At 45.2% G+C, this 20,376-nt stretch overlaps 2 protein-coding genes across 2 annotated transcripts in view; one reads left to right on the forward strand and one right to left on the reverse strand.

Annotated features, from left to right (window-relative positions):
• The window catches only part of il1rapl1b (interleukin 1 receptor accessory protein-like 1b), a 131,666-nt gene extending 124,466 nt beyond the window's left edge, over window positions 1–7,200 (forward strand). The window contains exons 9-11 of the mRNA XM_062447553.1: window positions 1,841–2,011; window positions 3,197–3,241; window positions 5,637–7,200. Of these exons, the coding sequence (XP_062303537.1) occupies window positions 1,841–2,011; window positions 3,197–3,241; window positions 5,637–6,367 (947 nt within the window). The 3' untranslated portion in view covers window positions 6,368–7,200. The remainder of the gene's footprint in view (window positions 1–1,840; window positions 2,012–3,196; window positions 3,242–5,636) is intronic.
• Window positions 7,201–14,210: 7,010 nt separating this feature from the next.
• nr0b1 (nuclear receptor subfamily 0, group B, member 1) lies at window positions 14,211–15,588 on the reverse strand. Its single transcript, XM_062446403.1, has 2 exons — window positions 14,939–15,588; window positions 14,211–14,707 (listed from the first exon to the last, which is right to left on the reverse strand). Exons 1-2 carry the CDS (start codon window positions 15,489–15,491, stop codon window positions 14,466–14,468), a joined length of 795 nt encoding a protein of 264 aa, XP_062302387.1. The 5' UTR covers window positions 15,492–15,588; the 3' UTR covers window positions 14,211–14,465.
• Between the last annotated feature and the right edge of the window lie 4,788 nt (window positions 15,589–20,376).

Raw genomic sequence — 20,376 nt, forward strand, 5'->3', positions numbered from 1 at the left:
AAGGAGATAATAGAAAATCTGAGCATGGAGAAGACAGGTGTGAGAAATGGCCTTGAAGGGATAGTAGTATTCAGACAGCCCTGCTTCAGACAGCCCTGCTTCAGACAGCCCTGCTTCAGACAGCCCTGCTTCAGTAGACGGCCCTGCTTCAGACAGCCCTGCTTCAGATAGCCCTGCTTCAGACAGCCCTGCTTCAGTAGACGGCCCTGCTTCAGTAGACGGCCCTGCTTCAGACGGCCCTGCTTCAGACAGCCCTGCTTCAGTAGACGGCCCTGCTTCAGACGGCCCTGCTTCAGACGGCCCTGCTTCAGACGGCCCTGCTTCAGACAGCCCTGCTTCAGTAGACGGCCCTGCTTCAGACAGCCCTGCTTCAGACAGCCCTGCTTCAGACAGCCCTGCTTCAGACAGCCCTGCTTCAGTAGACGGCCCTGCTTCAGACAGCCCTGCTTCAGACGGCCCTGCTTCAGACGGCCCTGCTTCAGACGGCCCTGCTTCAGACGGCCCTGCTTCAGTAGACGGCCCTGATTCAGACGGCCCTGATTCAGACGGCCCTGCTTCAGACGGCCCTGCTTCAGACGGCCCTGCTTCAGACGGCCCTGCTTCAGTAGACGGCCCTGCTTCAGACGGCCCTGCTTCAGACGGCCCTGCTTCAGTAGACGGCCCTGCTTCAGACGGCCGTGCTTCAGACGGCCCTGCTTCAGACGGCCCTGCTTCAGACGGCCCTGCTTCAGTAGACGGCCCTGCTTCAGACGGCCCTGCTTCAGACGGCCCTGCTTCAGACGGCCCTGCTTCAGTAGACGGCCCTGCTTCAGACGGCCCTGCTTCAGACGGCCCTGCTTCAGTAGACGGCCCTGCTTCAGTAGACGGCCCTGCTTCAGTAGACGGCCCTGCTTCAGTAGACGGCCCTGCTTCAGTAGACAGTCCTTCTTTCCTGTTTTCCCTATTCCTGACTCTGTTTCACTTCCCCTCTCTCCAGTCCCCTCTCTTACCTCCCTGTGTCTCTTCCTTACCCTTCCCACTCCCCTATCCTCCCACCAGTCTCCCACCACACCCCTCCTCCTCCTCCTCTGTCCTGTACAGAAGTTCACCTCCCAGCTCGCCTTCTCCTCTCCGGTAGGTGGATGAGAGCTTGTGGTGGAGGAGGGATTGCTGCTTGATCCTCCGGCCCGGGGGGGGGGGGGGGGGGGGGGGTGAACAGTGAGTCTCACAGCTCCAGCTGCCGTGTCGGCTGATGACTTTACTGGAGGGACAGACGTCTCCCCCGGGGGACACCCTCGCTCTTCTGTCTCTCCGCTCTGTGTCCTCCGCTGCCGATGTCGTCAGTTAGTCCTCCTTCTCGTCCGGCATGTTTTTCATGCGCTTGTGGATCTGTCTCCTTTTCCAGTGTAGTGGGGGGGAGGGGCCAGGGGGTTACTAACCCAGCCTAATAGACACAGGTACTTCGAATTTGTTTGGCTTTCTTTCAAACCCTCGTCATTTTGGCATTATTACGTCTTGATTTAAAATCGTACCTGCCGTACCTACGGCATCGTGCCGTACCAACGGCATCGTGCCGTACCTACGGCATCGTGCCGTACCTACGGCATCGTGCCGTACCAACGGCATCGTGCAGGACCAACGGCATCGTGCCGTACCTACGGCATCGTGCCGTACCTACGGCATCGTGCCGTACCTACGGCATCGTGCCGTACTAGCGGTCACGCCACGCTGCGTCTCTGATCCGTCGTGACGTGGGGCAGAGGGTTGGACCTCTGTCTGTGTGTTGCTGTAACCAGGACACACTCGGTTCCTCTCCAGCAGGACACTCAAGGCGGTTCTTGTGTGTGGTTCTTGTGTGCAGAGAACAAGGACTACGATGCCTACCTGTCGTACACCAAGGTGGACCCGGACCAGTGGAGTCAGGAGGCAGGAGAAGAGGAGCGTTTCGCTCTTGAGTTCCTGCCTGACGTTCTGGAGAAGCACTATGGGTATAAACTCTTCATTCCAGACAGGGACTTGATCCCCACAGGAAGTGAGTACTCCTCTTATTTCCGTACCCACAGTAGAATCCTAGTTCCATGTGTGTGTGTGTGTGTGTGTGTGTGTGTGTGTGTATGCGTGCAGTGCCTGTGTGTATGCAGTGTGTTGTTTTTGTATCCATAACATGTCATTTTTTACATTTTTTTACATTGTTTGGTCCACAAGTTGTTTGTGTGTTGTTTCTATGTGCTGCTTGTAGGTAAAGATCTCTCATCTCATCGTACATATCACATTACACACAGTGATCAGGTGATATACTGAAGACCTTAGCAACATGAGACCATGACATTCCATTGATCAGAGTTTTGTGTGTGACGATAGAGAGTTGGGACAGAGTACTCTTCTGTAGAGAGGACCCGATACTTCACACTCGTTTCAAACAGGTCTCATCTGTGCCCATGTTCAGGAGATGAGGGTCCTGTGTTGAGTCAGTGTTAGCCCTCGCATGACAGAGGCATTGGTCGTTTCTCTGCATGGATTTTGCATGTCGTACAGATCATCGTTTCAGACGAACACAACTTCTTTCTTTTTCCCTTTCATGTATTTCCTTTTCCCTTCGATTCGTCTCGTTTTCGGTTTTCTCCGTGCATTCCATCTCAAATCCTTCGCTTCTATTCATCTTCACGAACGCCATCTTTGCGTTCTGAAGCCTTTGATTGGCTCTTGGTGTGTGTATTATAAAGGGGACTGTTGTAATATGGGACAGGTAGCAGAGAGGACGATACAGACACAGTGGATGCTGTGCTCTCCCATCATAGGTTGCCTTGTTTTGACTGATTGGAGGTAGATCCAATGGCAATTCGGCTCCATTTTGGCTCCAAGGCTCAAACAGTTTAAATAAACGAGTGAAGTGAAATGAAAAGGTGCGCCATGTTCTCATGGTTTGTGAACCCCCCCCCCCCCCCCCCCCAGAGCAGGCGAGCAAATGTCTGTATGTTTAATAGATGAGATGAAGACATAAGCCTCTCCTTCCGTCCTGATGCCTCCAGTCCCATATTAAACTGGAATAAACTGCTTTCATCGCCATGAGAACAGCACAAGGGAGAGAGAGAGGAACACAGATGATCCCAGTGCTCTGCTAGTCCCTGTGAAGTCCATATTCTATATTCTTGTGATGCATTCTTACTTCTTCTGAGTCTACCGATCATACTTTGAATGTTGAAATATCTATGTTTAGGTTTCACCAATGATCATTTCCAGGATGATACAAGACTTCTTAGAGGTACAATTTCCCCGGCCTTCAACATTTGTGTCAGTCACCAACACTACCACAGTAGAGAAACCTGGCTACAGCTCTTTATTTTACTGTGTTTTTCCCACTGTTAATTAACTTCAATTATGGCATAACAATTTACACTTGTCATTATTCACTAATAATTAAGTCCTTTGCTGATCATCGTTCATAAATGATGAGCGGAAGTACAAGTTTAGAGATTGGAAGTACAGGTTAAGTGTTATCATAATCGTACTCTAACCGTAGACTAGCAAAGAGGCAATTTAGAGAGTGTTAATGTGTGTGTTGATGTGGTATTGCTAAGTCACCCTGTAATTGTCTATATGGTATAATAACGTGCTACCAGCCCAATGGTTTAAGGTCATACTTTAAAACTCCTGAGAGGAGAAGTAGGAAGAAAAATAATAAACTGTCCATGAGAATCATTGTTGAAGCACATTTCCCCTTCATCCCATCCACACTATCAGGGAAGCCCAGATGAATATTTAAAAACACTTTTTTTCTCTGACAGCGTAGAACCACACTTTTTTTTTTTTAAGAACAGAGATGCTGTTCTCCACAGAGTAAGACCCAGATCCAGCCGAGCAGAGATTGACTCATCATCTGGAGGGGAGGAGGAGGAGGGGAGAGGAGGAGGGGAGAGGAGGAGGAGAGAGGAGGAGGGGAGAGGGGTGCCTGAAGGCATGAAAGCAAGAGGCCATTTAACCCTTGTGTTCTCTTCGGGTCATTCTGACCCATCAGTCATTGTTACCCACCGTCGTATTGTGACAACTTTACCGCATACAAAAACAAAGTGAAGCATTTTCTTTTAACCGTCGGGCTGTCTCAGACCCTCCACATTGCGAAGGTTAAAAGAAAATGATTTTTATTTGTTTTTGTATTGGGTAAAATTGGGTAAACACAACGATGGTTCGTTATGAACCTTTGGGTCATGTGACCCGAAGGCAGCACAAGGGTTAAGTTTGTTCTCGTAGGAGGGAGATTTGAAGAGAGAAGAGACAGAGGGGGGGGGGGCTATGTGGTCAGCCTAGAGTGCAGTGCACGCATGTATTACAGAGGTATAGTAGATACACACACACACAGGAGGTGCTTATGCATGGGTTGGAAGGGGGAAGCCTAGTTAACTTGCTGTACCTGTGGTGGAGGAGCTAGTCTCTCTGTTTCCACCCTTGACCTGGCTAACAGCAGGCATCAACGGCCTCTCTCCCCTTCTGACATGGAGGACTAGAGGGAGACGGGGGAATGACACCCTGCTCTGCCAGGCCCACAGACACAAACACCTTGTATGGCGTATTTACAGACGTTCAGCACAGATAGTCGGCCACGCGATGTGGAGAGGAAAAATGCCTCGCAGATTTATTTTGTTCCCTTTTGTGGCATCCCACACACACACTATCAAAGATCAATATTTCAGATACATCACGAATTAGAAGCAAATCGCGTGGGAATGAAAGATGAGACTATTGTGATTGGTAGCGAATTAAGTATAGACGTGTTTCTGTTCCGTAGCCTCGTCCTTCACTTAGCCAGACAGGAAGTAGCCTCGTCCTTCACATAGCCAGACAGGAAGTAGCCTCGTCCTTCCCTTAGCCAGACAGGAAGTAGCCTCTTCCTTCCCTTATCCAGACAGGAAGTAGCCTCGTCCTTCACTTAGCCAGACAGGAAGTAGCGTGAACGTCTGTGGGGCTGGATCGTTCGACACATTCAACTGATGATGTTGTGTGTCTGTTGTGTTTGTCTGTTCTTCTCTCATGGTCTGGTCTCATCTGAGGTGTTACTGTTGGTCTTGAACACATTCAGCTTTGAAATCATCTGTTAAGCCCTACCCTTACCTATGTTCTCTTCTCTCTCTCCCTCTCTCTCTGTCTGTGTCTTACCTCTCTCTCCCTCTCCCCCTCTCTCTGTCTGTGTCTTACCTCTCTCTCCCTCTCCCTCTCTCTCTGTCTTACCTCTCTCCCCCCTCTCTCCCTCTCTCTCTCTCTCTCTCTCTCTCTCTGTCTTACCTCTCTCCCCCCTCTCTCCCTCTCTCTCTGTCTGTGTCTTACCTCTCTCCCCCCTCTCTCCCTCTCTCTCTGTCTGTGTCTTACCTCTCTCTCCTTCTCTCTCTGTCTGTCTTACCTCTCTCTCCCTCTCTGTCTGTGTCTTACCTCTCTCTCCTTCTCTCTCTGTCTGTCTTACCTCTCTCTCCCTCTCGGTCTGTGTCTTACCTCTCTCTCCTTCTCTCTCTGTCTGTCTTACCTCTCTCCCCCCTCTATCCCTCTCTCTCTGTCTGTGTCTTACCTCTCTCTCCTTCTCTCTCTGTCTGTCTTACCTCTCTCTCCCTCTCGGTCTGTGTCTTACCTCTCTCTCCCTCTCGGTCTGTGTCTTACCTCTCTCTCTCCAGCCTACATTGAGGACGTGGCCCGCTGCGTGGACCAGAGCAAGCGCCTCATCATCGTCATGACGCCCAACTACGTGGTGCGTCGCGGCTGGAGCATCTTCGAGCTGGAGACCCGCCTGCGGAACATGCTGGTCACCGGGGAGATCAAGGTCATCCTGATCGAGTGCGCCGAGCTGCACGGCATCATGAACTACCAGGAGGTGGAGGCGCTCAAACACACCATCAAGACCCTGACCGTCATCAAGTGGCGCGGGCCCAAGTCCAACAAGCTCAGCTCCAAGTTCTGGAAGCAGCTGCAGTACGAGATGCCCTTCAAGCGCATGGAGCCCATCATCTCCCACGAGCAGGTGCTGGACGTCAGCGAGCAGGGCCCCTTCGGCGAGCTCCAGACCGTCTCCGCCATCTCCATGGCAGCCGCGACCTCCACCGCCATGGCGACGGCGCACCCAGACCTGCGCTCCACCTTCCACAACTCCTACCACACCCAGATGAGACAGAAACATTACTACCGTAGCTACGAGTACGACATCCCGGCCTCCAGCACGCTGCCCCCGCTCGCCTCTCTGGGCAACCAGCACACGTATTGCAACATCCCCATGACTCTCATCAACGGGCAGCGGCCACAAGCGGTCGCCAAATCGCCTCGAGAGCAGAGCATCGAGGAGGCGCACTCCAACAACTCCATGCTGCCCCTGTTGCCCAGGGAGACCAGCATCTCCAGCGTCATCTGGTGACAAAGCCGGCGCGGGGATAGGCTCTGGGTCACACAGTGGGCAGCTCACCCACAGGTACAGCTCTGTCAGCTGTGGCAGGAGAACCCTGATGGCACTAAACGCTGCTGTTGATTTTTTTGCACCAGGACACCACAGGGCGACAGAAACACAGGACACTTGGGTGTCTGTTTGTTTTTTTGAAGGAGAACTGTTGTTTGAAAACAGGAGAACAGCGAAGAACTTGATAGGCTTGGTGAAACATGCCTGTATAAAGATTCACGGAAACACGTACGTTCACATACACAGAAACTGGAGGTAAACAGGGTCTTGTACATATGCTTTCTATTTCTTTGTAGCATCATGTTTGTTTTGGGTTGTTTTTGTTTTTTCGTTTCAATTGAAGACGTTTTTAATCATCCGATCTTTGGAGTCGGTTTTGACTTCCTGTTTTTTGTCAACTTGTTTGTTTCTACTCGAGTTTGAAAGTGATTTGCTGGTCTGTGAGGTTTATTGGCTGAACTATTGTAACTTTTATCTCGACTCGTTGACAGGTGTACTTTAACACGCTTTTTGTTTGTTGGTTTTAGTGTCGTAGTTTTTGCGGCATTAGAGGAAGAGGTGAGGTTGGACCAGTACGATGTCATTTGTGTCAGACCTGCGGAAAGGTCATCTGGATGGGAACTCGTTTTCTAGGGGCACTTCAAACACAACTAGATTATGCAAACAGGAGGTCGGAGAGGTCTAACAGGACGACCACACATGAGGCTGGTGCTAGACTTCTCACAGTCATCCACCAAGTGTGAACGCTCGCAACCTAGCGATTTCTCCATTTTTTCTTTTTTTTTTGCTATAGCTTAACAGATCGATATATCACCTAAAAAAAAAATCTATGACGTGTATTATTTTATGAGGAGGTATATTTTTGTAACAAAAAGATATTTGCTTGGGAATACATATGTTTCACATTTCATTCCACTAATGAAAGAATAAGAGAATACGTGTATTCTCTTCACTGCTCTGCTATGTTCTATATAGAGGTACTATGTGGAATTGCATCGCCAACCGAGTATTTCACTCATGTCTTATCTGAGTCTAAAGATAAAAAATATAAATGATGTGATGTCTTTATCCGAGTTCTAATCATTGCCAAGTGGGGTAAATGTATTTTTGTGTTTAAGAGACGTTACACACCAACAAGTGTACATAGTGACTCTTGTATGACGCCAATGATATTAATGTATTTCACTCACCATAATAGGAATTACTGAAAATGTCATTGTAGTGCCTCACTGTTTCAAAGGATGACCCCTTTAAAGTTACTGGTTTTAAAAGGGGTTGAGTGGACAGATCCTTTTTTTTCAAAGAGATTTAAACAGCTGTATAAATCACTTAATATAATATAATCAATCATTGATACACACGTGTATCGCTCCATACGCAACAGGGGTAGTTTACATGGTATATTTCTTTGTCAATTTTTATTTATTTAAAACCTTGCAAGTATGGTCAGTCCCAGGCGCATTAAGAAAAGAAAATCCTACGTCATTTTAATTTCATTGTCAAGCCAGTGAGACCAAAGCTGATGTCCTAAGAAAGAAAGAACACATTCTGTGCATTTCTGAGACAGGTTTAGAATTCCCCCGGGTGATCCTGCACCATGTGCTTTACACAGGGAAGGGGACATGAGAGAGTGCTCTCGTCCACCACACTATCACCTCATTTTCTCCTGAAACAGATCCTGCTCAAAGTGCTACCAACGTCTTGTGAGGAAAAGTGCGGAACTCTTTGGTTTTTTTGTTTTTTTCATTCTTTGTAGTGCCACAAATTATGCAAAAATTATTAACTCTAAACATTCAAGGTTTTTGTATATCACCCTTGTCTCCCCCCCCCCCAAAAAAAAAGAAATAAGATTTGGTTTTAAATGTTTTACATTTCTATGAGGGTTGGTCTTTTTCTCGAGTGTGTTGGTCTTGGCTGTCTGCTGGTGTGTCACTGTCACTCGCTCCGGACCCCACAGCATCAACAAAAGATGACAAAAAAAAGAGTTTGATACATTTGAAAGAATCAAACAGACTTGGTGTCAATTTGAAATTTTTTCTTGTACTCTATGACATTGTGTATATAGAATCAAAAAGGTAATAAGATGAAGACAATCTAGCCACATTCATAAAAACCAATGTTTGCATTTTCTGAGTGGGTGAATCTTTTTGTTTAATGAACATTTCTGACAATGATGATAATGCTATTAATGATGAGGATGATAATGACGATAATAACAATAATAATAATATATAGCACAGAATTATTCCAGGCACTTTCACTCTACTGAGACGAGATTATTGTTCTCTTCTGTTTCGGATTCATTTTTTAATTATGTACTTGCGATGTTAATTAAAGAGATACTATTATTATTAATAATAAAAACACATTTAATAATTGTTCCTTTGTTCTCCCTCAGTTGCCTTCTGACTGTAGTGGTCACAGGTCATGTGATACACTATCAGGTTGGCAGGTTCGGAGCGTCAAAAGACAGTAACCAGTGAATAATACCAGACCTTTTATCCACATGTGGATACAAGTACACACACACACACACACACACACACACGTCCAGTACACACACACACACACACGCGTCCAGTACACACACACACACACGCGTCCAGTACACACACACACACGCGTCCAGTACACACACAGCCAGACACACTCTACAAATGCTGTGAGTTTCCACACAACGGCTAGTATATTTGCTTTGCGATCTAGATGTATAGCCCCCCCTCCACCTCCACCCCCCACCCCCCCCTACAGACGTAGCAGTCTTCCATATTGGGGCCTCATTAAGCTAATTTGCCCTGTTGGCTTCTGGGAAGTGCCTGTCCTGCTGGTCTGCAGAGGAGCCGTTGACACTGAGACCTAAGGAGAAACCGTCTGACCTCTCCTCTGAAGTTTACCTCAGAGGGCAGGACGTCTACGTAGACAATCTCCCATTTCTCACAGTCCTGTTCTACACGTCGCTTTAAATGTAAGGGTGGTTGTGTTGCAACACCAACATTGTCACGATATTCAAATGGTTCACAGTAGTGTGAGTTACTGTCGTGTGTGTGTGTGTCTGTATTTTATGTATGTGTACTTAATATGTTTGTGTGCTAGTGTACTTTGTGTGTGTGCGCGTGTGATACTGAGAGGAAGTCATGGTGGAGTGTTTCACGGCTGTTGAGTGAATAGCTGACTGGGCCCAGTCACCTTCTAGCGGAGCAACAGCGCTGGAACTATAACTCAGAGCCCCGACGTAAAACCTGTTGACAACAATCAATACAGCCTCTCGTTCTGCCCGGAGACTGGATCAGACCGCGCCCTGAGAATCCGGACTAAATCAGGTGTGTCGATGCGGCGCGAAAGGCTCGGGAAGTCGCTTTTTTTGTTGGCCTTTCGCCTCCGTGTACCGGCCTTGTTGCCGCTAACACCCTTGAAGGAAGAAATCCTTGAAGAAGTGATTGGTCTAGTCTTGTTTCTCTATCCGCTGTTTTTCCTTTCTCTGTCAGAAGCTGGAGATAAAAGTAACCTGCCGTTTTGTGTGTGTGTGTGTGTGTGCGAGCGTGTCTGTCTGTGTGTACAGGCTGCCAGCTGTTTTCTTTTAAGATGAAGCGCCTCCATATGCTGATGCGTTCTTTTAGCTACTGTGCACTTCCCCTCTGAATGAAATCATCTTCACTTCATTATGGTGTGTCAGGACGTAATGAGCTCCCCAAACTAAGGCTCGTGACAGGAAACAGGGGTTTCATCACCCATCACACTGTCATGTAAGAGCAGGTAACAAATATGATTACAGTGTTTTATTAACTCTGGCAGTAACACTGCCAGACAGTGTTTGTTCACACACGCACACACACACACACACACATAAGCACAGACACACACACAAACACACGCACGCTCTCCCTACAGACCTCTTTATGCCCAGCGCTGTTCTGTACCGTGTGTTGTGTAAGCCACCTGAGGAACCAGGGCACATGTGTGTGTTTACGTACTTGTGTATATCTGTCTGTGTGTGTGTGTGTGTCAGTGTGGACACTTAATTGCTGCAATGCAGACAGAGGAAAGAAAAGACACTAATATTGTTGACGTCTTCACTGGCGCAACTGTGTCATTGATCAGTGTTTCCCCTTAAGTTTAACCTTAACCAAGCCCTTCCTACTGACACACCAAGCCCTTCCTACTGACACACCAAGCCCTTCCTACTGACACACCAAGCCCTTCCTACTGACACACCAAGCCCTTCCTACTGACACACCAAGCCCTTCCTGCTGACACACCAAGCCCTTCCTGCTGACACACACCAAGCCCTTCCTACTGACACACACTAATCACAGATCCTCAATAATCAATCTGACTGCAATTGATGTCTGTGCAACACAGCTGTTTGGTTACATTTGAGTTCAAAAGTAGTGTACATTGAGGGCTAACATATCTAAATGCCTACATATGAACACTTATCTCACTTATCTACGTGTGTTAAAACAATCACAGTAACTCCGTGACTCACACGTTTAGTAGTATGAATGCGTGTGAACATTTCACGTGAATGTGTTTCATACGTGTTTCATACGTGCTTTTTGTAAGGACAGTCTGACTGTTCTGCTTCTGCGGTACCATAGAGCAGCTAGTTTACTCACTCCAAATGAAACACTGACATCTACTGGTGGTGAGCTGTACTGTGCCATGTCTGACCAAAAGCAGGCTGGGAAAGGGGGGGGGGGGGTGATTCTGGCCTCTAACAATGACTGGTGATTGGCCAATGGTTTGACGCGTTTTGTCTTATCGTCACATGACACACCGCAAGATCCCCTGACAAAAAGTCTGTATTCGTCCATAAAAAAGTTTTTATTTTTATGTAAGCATATACTAAATTGAAATTAGATTTTAAAAATCGTGAATTGATTTTTACATTTACATTTATTCATTTAGCAGACGCTTTTATCCAAAGCGACTTCCAAGAGAGAGCTTTACAAAGTGCATAGGTCACTGATCATAACAACAAGATAGCCACAAAACATTGCGAGTAGCCAAAACATGAAGCACACATTGTGAACAACCAAAGTAAGTGCCAAAGGGAAGAACCATAAGAGCATGTAGTTAAACAAGTTACAATTAAACAACATGAACCGCTATAAGTGCAAGTGTACCTGTGGAAAAAAACAAGCAACAATAATAAAAACAATATATCACAGCGAGTACAAAAAAATTAAATCAGTTACCACTAACCACAAGAGCAACAAGTCTCTGAGCAAGAGTCATTGTGATCCTTGAGGAAACTAACATCGGGTCAAGCGAACCATTCCTAAGTACCGTTGTACTCCCGGAACAAGTGCGTCTTGAGCCTTTTCTTGAAATTTTCATCGAATTGTAACCCCAAGAATCGACTCGAAAGCTACCAAAAGATTCACACCCCTACATTTCCCCCCAACGGTGCTAGTGACAGCAGACGATGCGCTAGCCTCGCACTGTGGAGCGCTCGCGCGGCAACAGCTGTGTGTTTATTAGCAGGGGGACGAATAATTAACGCGTATCATCCTTGGCAATTAAGAGTTTAATTGAGAGGAAAATCAGGGAAGAACGTTGAGAGATTAAACCGAGAAATAAAGGGTTAGGCCTACTGGGTCAGCCACACAACCTTAATGTGGATAGCTCAAATATAAACGCAACATGCAAGCCTTATACTGCGAATTAGTGGAGAGAAATGTCATGTAGTAACTCTCATAGTAAATGATGACTATTCCTCAAAACATCCCTGTGTTGTGGTTAAGGTTAGAGGTGAGTATAGCCTAGCTGTAACCCTACATGTCAGAATTTTAGTGTATGATAGGCCTACAATGCAGATCCAACCTGAACAGGATTTAGCATGAGACAGTCACTGTTTATTTCCTGCACCTGTGACTGGAACAGACTGTGAGGCACAAGCATGAGGATAGGAATCTAATGAAGCGGATCCTGATCTGACTGGGGTATATTTAGCTGTCAGCACAGGGAAGGGTCGCCATGGCATCTTACTAATATTATTAGCTGCACACCTTTTTTCTGTGAAGTAGGAAATAAAGCTTCAGCAGTCTGGTTCAAGGGGAGTATTTCCAGCACAGGAACATTAAAGAGAGAGAGAGAAAGAATGAGAGAGGGAGAGAAAGAGAGAGATAGAAAGAGTGAGTGAGAGAGGGAGAGAGAGTGAGTGAGAGACAGAGAGAGAGTGAGTGAGAGAGAGAGAGAGTGAGTGAGAGACAGAGAGAGAGTGAGTGAGAGAGGGGGAGAAAGAGAGAGAGATATAGAAAGAGTGAGTGAGAGAGGGAGAGAGAGTGAGAGACAGAGAGAGAGTGAGAGAGGGGGAGAAAGAGAGAGACAGAGAACTAATTACTGTGTGAAAGATCACAGTGGAATACACCCCCCTGCCAGGCTTCACTTGCAACCGCAACAATGCAGCAATTATTCTGCGAAGGAACAGAGGCAACTCGGTCCCATTGAGGAACGCACACTGCAGCAAAGCGATCATGCCGCTCCAACACAGGTACTACATGAGTCGGTGGCATAACCAGGGTTCCAATTACGGGGGGGCTTGGGGGGGGTTTGACCCCCTAATTAAGACTTGGACCCCCCCCCCAAAAGAGGTAAAAACAACAGGTCGGAGGGGTCGATACACGCCCTGGAGAAGAAGTTGACCCCACCCCCGATTGTCATTGTATAATTCACACTCTGGGAATAACCCGCTTGTTCAATCAAGGAAACAGCAGGACAACCGGAGCAGCCAACAGCGATTCGAAACTTATTTCCTGTTTGCAGGTTGATGAGTGAGTCAGGTGGACTGCAGATGCCCCAATAACACATGGACACTCAATAGAGAAGCACATCTACTTTTCCTACAATCCCTTCCCTGCTTATTCCTATGGCAACGCAGATGGAGAGGGATGTGGCAGGGGCGATTCTAAGATCAGACCTTTAGGGGTGCTCAGCCCCCAATGAGAATGTGACATATACAGTGCCTTGCAAAAGTTTCAATTAAATATATTATTATTATACAAAATATTGAATGAATAAAAAAAACTAAGGATGTCCCTTTCTTCATGAACTACCAGCATCAAATAATATTAAATATTTTTTATTATTATTATTTTTAGGGGTGCTGAGATGGAAATTTAGGGATGCTTGAGCACTCCTAAAAAGGGTCTTAAATCGCCACTGGGATGTGGGGTGACAGCAAACTAAGTAGGGCTGAGATGGCAAAAGTACAAACATCCTTCACTCAAACAGATACTCATGTTTAAAAAGACTCTGGTGAAAGTTGAAGTACTGACTACACTTAAGTGTGGGTTCTGACATACTTTAAAAAGTAGTTTTTAATACTACCTGTTATAGTGTTTTAGTAAAAAGTTGTCAGAAAAATTGTTAAGTACTGATACCATGATACTAGAAAATCTACCTAAGTACCGTAGATAGTACCATCTCTGCAACAGTGTAACAACAGTGTAACAACAACAATAAACATGTGTGTAACCGTGTAAGAAGTGTAAAAAAAAGTGTAAAAATTGTCGGATGAACGACGACGACTTTATGAAGTTGTGGCTTCATAAAAACGAAATGTTAACAAGTAAAACTGCGCATGTTTCAATTGTGAAACTCATTTGACGTGATTGTGAGCAGTAATAATCTTTATCTTTTGACCAGCTATGTGGCTTACCGTAGAGGTCTTGATTTCATGGGTGTGTATGCCCTCTTCAGGTCAAACGCAGTAATGTTCCTTTAATCATAAATTGTTTACCTTCCAATTAAAATCACCTTTGAAATAATACGACATCCTATGAAACAAGTTCTAGTCCCCCAATGGCTTGCGTTTTAATTCACACATAGTACAGGAAGTTGGAAAATGTGTCTCGTCCACATACAACCACGCTTAATTCACACAAACATAAGACAACAGAGCAATAAATAAGCCACCCTTCTTCATCTGCATATGAGAAATACGTACCAATATTCTAAGTGTTCTAAGATTTTTTTTATGCAAACCCTACACGCACGAGTCTATGTTGATGAAATCCCTTTTTATTTTGAACTCCAGGTTTACACTTTAAACTGATTATTTTTGATAAAACATCTCCAGCAAAAGATCGTCAATGCTTGCATTTCCGATGACGGAACCGAAGAAAAGGCTGGCCACAATCTGTGCGTTGATGGATTGCAACATGGAGATTGCGATGTAGAGTTTGGCGAACCGAACAGAGTCTCCCTGGTAAATCATTTTGACATATTCGTGTAGAGCTTTGTATGCTTCCCGCTGTAGTGACAAGATGTATCGTTGACTCTGCAGTTCCGCGATTTCTAAAGAGGAAAGAGCAATCTATAAAATCAGTCTTCAACCAAATATTTCAATATTGTTCCCAGTTTAGTAATGTGTTTACATTTTTTTCGTGCTAGTTTTACATTTGCCTTTATCCCCCTTGGTATTAATAAGAGTGGTTACGTTTGACCGGAATGGCGAACGCATTTTTATTACACATTCGTAGGAGTTCCAATCTAACAAGACAGAAATATTTAGGCTAAAAGACAAACCTGGATTGAAGAGAATAACGCCTTTTAAATACGCATATTCTTTGGTGCTGATGTTGAGTCCCCAGCATTTACTCAAAAACATTTGGATTCCTTGGACATCTACGAGAGAAACGCCTTGGCCATTGGGACCATTTGAAGTTTCCTGTTTGTTCTGACAGTTGGTTAAAATCTTCTGCAGCATGCTGGGTTCAGACGTCTCCACGGTTTCGAAATCGACCGCGTCTTGCGCCATACCCAAAACCAGCAAGGGTGCCCAGCTGTTGCGCACAAGCTGAAGTTGGTCCTTCGCCGGTAGTTCCCGAAAACAAGGTACATTTTTTACAAATCTCAGCGTCTTTAAAAGCACCGCGGAAGTAGCTTTGGATGTTACCAGCGGAGCACGCAGTACCGCTGTTTTATTAAATCCGCACGAACAAGCTCGCTCTTGCGGGACGTCGAACCTTTGGCGCCCTAGCGAACGTTGTGTCGGCTGGTCGTTTTCTCTCAAAATGCTGTAAAGGATGCTTTTCTGTCCCCTCGCGCCACTGCACTGGCAGCTGGCAGAGCAAGCCATGCCGACGGCTCCAGAAGAAGGCAATCAACACAAAGAAGACGGTTCGGCTTTTTTGTTCAATTCCTCGAACAACTTCTGTAGCACATGTAATATCTGGAGGACGACTCCAGTTATGGACAATCGCGCACACTCGCGCGCCTAGAGGGAGCTAGATGCCTTAAAATGGTGTAAGAGGCCAGGTGTGTGATTGGCCTAGAAACTTTGATTGGACGTTACAGGGCCTTAATCATAAAATATCCCCCCCAATCAGTGGCGGTTCTACATTGAATTACACCCAGGGCGAGACGCCCTTCGCGCGCAAACGTAAGAGTTAGCCTATACCCACCAATTAACATTAGCCCTTCATTCATGACATGGATACCGTAATAATCATACAGAGACATATTTGCATACCTTTATCTCTTTCTCGTTTCTCCTCTTCTTCTTTTCTTTTTTTCACACAATTAAAAAAAACAAAAATGTGCAGGAACTTTAGGCCTATATTTATAATATTATGAATGAAATGTGCGTTATTTGGAAGAAAGTCGAGGTGCAATTGACTTTAGCCCACTAATTTAGAGTATTGCCCCCCTCCCCCTCCCCTTTTTTCACACAGCTTCTGTGCACGGCACCTTCTCAGCAAGCAGGGGTGCCTGCAGCTGCCTGAAGGGGGCGCCAATTTGCCAATTCCCCACACAGTGAAATGATAGAAAAGAGAAAACCGCTTCACGGCGCAAAGATTTTTATTTATTTATTTTATGCTTGTGCGCCCCCCACGTGACATGAAAAAATGCCGCCCCGTGCGGCTGCCCGGTCCGCCCGTGCCTAAAACCACCCCTGCCCCCAATATTCAAATCTGGTCAAAATGTCCCTCCCCAATATATTGATATAAAAATATAAATGTGCTACGACAGGCAACCCAAAGGCAGGGGCGTAGCCACTTGGTGGCCAGGGGGGGCCACGGCCACCATTGGTCAGAGAAAAAACGGGTGACGACTTTTTTTATAAAGTCGTCTTATATTGGCATTTGTCACTTATGCTACAAGCCCCATATTCGCAACATGTTGGGCCCCATCAATAGCGCAAGACACAAACCAACGTACCTGCATTCTGACAGCGCTTCAATGGATACTAGCAGCTAACCACTGGATACCGTTAGAAAACTGCTGCTCTGAGTGATGCAGTGTGTGAGTTTTAAAATAGTAGTTTTTGACAATCAAGTGCCCCCCCCCCCAATAAAACACTGGCCAGAGCTGCCCCCCCACAGAAATAATGTCCTGGCTACACCCCTGCCCAAAGGTTTTCAGGGGGGGACCCTCAGACTCCCCAGCAAATTTCGTCCCCCCCAATGTTGACTCCATGGCTACGGCCTTGGAATGTTATATGCTAATAACTCCAATTGGTGAAGCAATGTAAGCTTTAAAACCTCAATGAGACACACAGAAGACTAATGGCGTTTTTTTGGATCACCTTGGGAGAAAATGTAGGCTATGGTCTACATAGCATTTATGTTGTCCTGAACTCACTATACATTCTCAGCATAAGTAGTGTGTGCCAACTGATTTAATTTAAACAATGACCACTAAACATCTCAGTTGCATCAGCACCAAAGCTGTCCCCTCAGAAATACAAAACAAAGAAAAATATGTTTCAAATATAATGGCGACTGCTACGCCTTTCCCTGAACCTCAATTTCAGAGTAATTTTTTAATTTATTTTTTAAACACACCCACAAAAACAGAGAAGAGCTATTCCAATTGATCTATTTGAAAGCACATGTTCGAGGACAAGGCTGGTTAAACAACGATTTTAAAAGGCCTCCCTTCACACTACTCTTCCTTTGTGGCTTGTTCATTCTTACCAGCTTCTGCTCAGGGTAACATATGTTAACCCTCGTGCTGCCTTCGGGTCACATGACCCAAAGGTTCATAACGAACCATCGTTGTGTTTACCCAATTTTACCCAATACAAAAACAAATATTTATTTTTTTCTTTTAACCTTCGCAATGTGGGGGGTCTGAGACAGCCCAACGGTTAAAAGAAAATGCTTCACTTTGTTTTTGTATGCGGTAAAGTTGTCGCAATACGACGGTGGGTCACAATGACTGATGGGTCAGAACGACCCGAAGATAACACAAGGGTTAAAGGACAGGTGGCGTTAATGTTCCACGGCTCAACGGGAAAGGAAAAGTATTCAGTGTGTACAAGAGGCTACGTTACAGGCTTGCATTCTGAGCAGACATCTTCTCAGGATATTATTATTATTATTTTATTTTTTTTACACAGTCCCATGGGCAAGTTCTGGCCTTGAAGATGTCTTCAGCATTTATAGACTTTCCCCTAGTTTGAGATAGCTCTTGCTTTTAGAAGAGGCAGTGCTTTTGTCTCAAAAAGAGCCTAGTAGACAATTTAACCCACAATACTGCCTGCATTTGCAGAAAACTAAGTGGAACAGTAAATGCTTCTCTTTCGTAATGTTAATACCTTCCCTAATGTTTATTTTGATGTCTGTCCAAACAAAATACATGTAGTATAGATACATAGACAAGCCTAGTGCTCAGAACCACACAAAGCTTCCAACTGCGTTCTAATATTAGTACAGGAGTTATAGCTGGATGGACTTCAAGTATTTCATCTATAATCAAAAATGTCTCCGTGCAAGTTTTCACAGCCTGAGTTTTGACCTCAAGGTTTGAGAGGCGCCAGGTAAATTAGAACCTCAAGCAGTCAAAAAAAAATGTTATTTTTTTAAATATGAAAGATGACTCCTGACTGAATTGAGTGTAGTTAGTAGCTGTTGCCAGTTCTAATGATGTGAACAAGTCTCTTTTGCACCAATCTCAGAAACATTCTCTATGAACAACGTAAGGATACAATGATCATGATGCAATTGAAATCACTGACCAACTTCAGATTGAGAACCTAGTCAAAATGAACTCTCCAATTACTGTGTGTATCCAAGATATTCAATGATTCTTGGAAACGTTTTAAGCAGGTACACAGTAACCATATGCATTAGGGGAATTCACTTATTAATACTGTTGTTTGACAGTACTGGCTGAATGATTTAGATGACGCAAGAGACTCAGAGAGATAGCAACAGTGTCTTTTTCTCAAGGACTTCTGTCATTCTTTAGGAGTGATGGTGGAGGAAAATATTCTGACGTTCTCTTTGTACGAGTTTCTCAGGCTGTCGTTACATCCTTTCTCTTATTATTTGACCAAATCATGAATTGAGAGTTGGTAAGAATGGAGACGTTTTATATGCAGTGTTTTGTAGGTCTGTTTTACTTTCAAAGATGTATTTCTTGTTCATGAAAACACAAATTGAATCAACTTCATTGAGGCCAAAGTATCTCAGTGTACTGATGAAAAAATTAATCATTTCATTTGTGACACTGTCTGTCTGTCTGTCTGTCTGTGTGTCTCTCTCTCATTCACACACAAATACACTACAAAAGCCTTTTGGAAGAGGCTGAAGGTCGTGCAGGCTGGAGATCGTACTGTACAGTAGCAGCTCTCGTGTCCGCAGTCATGACTAGTGATGGGCATTCCGGCTCTTTTTCGTGAGCCGGCTCGTATGGCTCAGCTGACAAAAAAATAAAAAAATACATGTTTTAACTATGAATTTGACTATGATAGGTGTGAAAACAATTTGAATTAAATTATGAAATGAAATCATACTCGACCGTAACCACATATCTTTAAAAATGCATTGATTTGTCATGGCTCTCCCGAGTTTTGACTTCTCTCTCACTGTGTGTGAGTTGGCTCGGCCCTCCCTCATGCAGGATTGACAGGAACAGAATGTGAGGATGATCGTGTGCGCCTTTAAGCCTACAAGTATTTTTTTGTTGTTCTTTGAATTAGTCAATTATTTTAAATACAATTAAAATTCATTATTTCATAATCATTTAGTTTTTATTGGCTGTATTAATCAATTAAAAATAGAGTCGGCTCTTCAGATATGCGAGCCAGCTCCCGACGTTCACCTTCAAGAGCCGGCTCTTAGAGCCGGATCGTTCGCGAACGACCCATCACTAGTCATGACACGACCTCGAGAATCAAACTGCTACTTCATGAAGCTCGAGCGTGTTGTCACACAGCTAGCAGAGATGAACGGACATGTTGAAAACGACCGACAGACGAAAACATTTAAAAACAGAATGAACCAATTAACTTTGTAAACGACACTATATGAAAACAGTCTAATTATATAAACATTTAGCTAACCTTGGAGCAGTCCAGTCTTAAACAGGGACTGTGTGAGGCCACAGGGCTGGCCTTGTGAACGCTTCTGTTGTAAGGCACACACCCCAAGATCAAACCACCTGCAGTTAATTAGGCTGGGGAGAGAATACAATTGGGCAATAGATTGTCAATGCCAGCTAAATAATTCACAACCTTTTCTTTTCAAATCCTTCATATGATGCTGCCTCTCACCCTGATAGCCTACCTGGAAATGTGCGCAACTTGCAAACAGCCGGGATTTTTCTGGACTGGCAAAGTTATTTTTGTTTTCAATCAATCGCAAAAGTAGCAATTGCTTTTCAGTTCCGTGCTTTCTGACCTACATACAGTCCTGCCACCAGCTGCAGTTGATTTACTCTCGGGGGAGGACCGTAGAATAGCCCCGTACGGTACCTAGGCTACCAGTTCCAGCTGGTATCCACCCTGGCAGTCGAACCTGCTACGCTCCTCCTCGGAGTTGGAACATCAGTCAACCAACACCAGTCCACTCCAGAAAACTGATGGAAACAGCCTTCGCCGCAGGGTCTGAGTCAACATGAACGGACAATTTTGACATATTAATTTATGTCCCGCTGAGCTGTAGCCTAATTGAGGGACGGCTGAAATGTGCCACCGTGTTTGGGGGAAGGTTTCAAATTAGCATTCAGTTTGATTC

This window comes from Osmerus eperlanus, chromosome 21 (genome assembly GCF_963692335.1).
Source record: "Osmerus eperlanus chromosome 21, fOsmEpe2.1, whole genome shotgun sequence".
Classification (NCBI taxonomy): Eukaryota; Metazoa; Chordata; class Actinopteri; order Osmeriformes; family Osmeridae; genus Osmerus; species Osmerus eperlanus.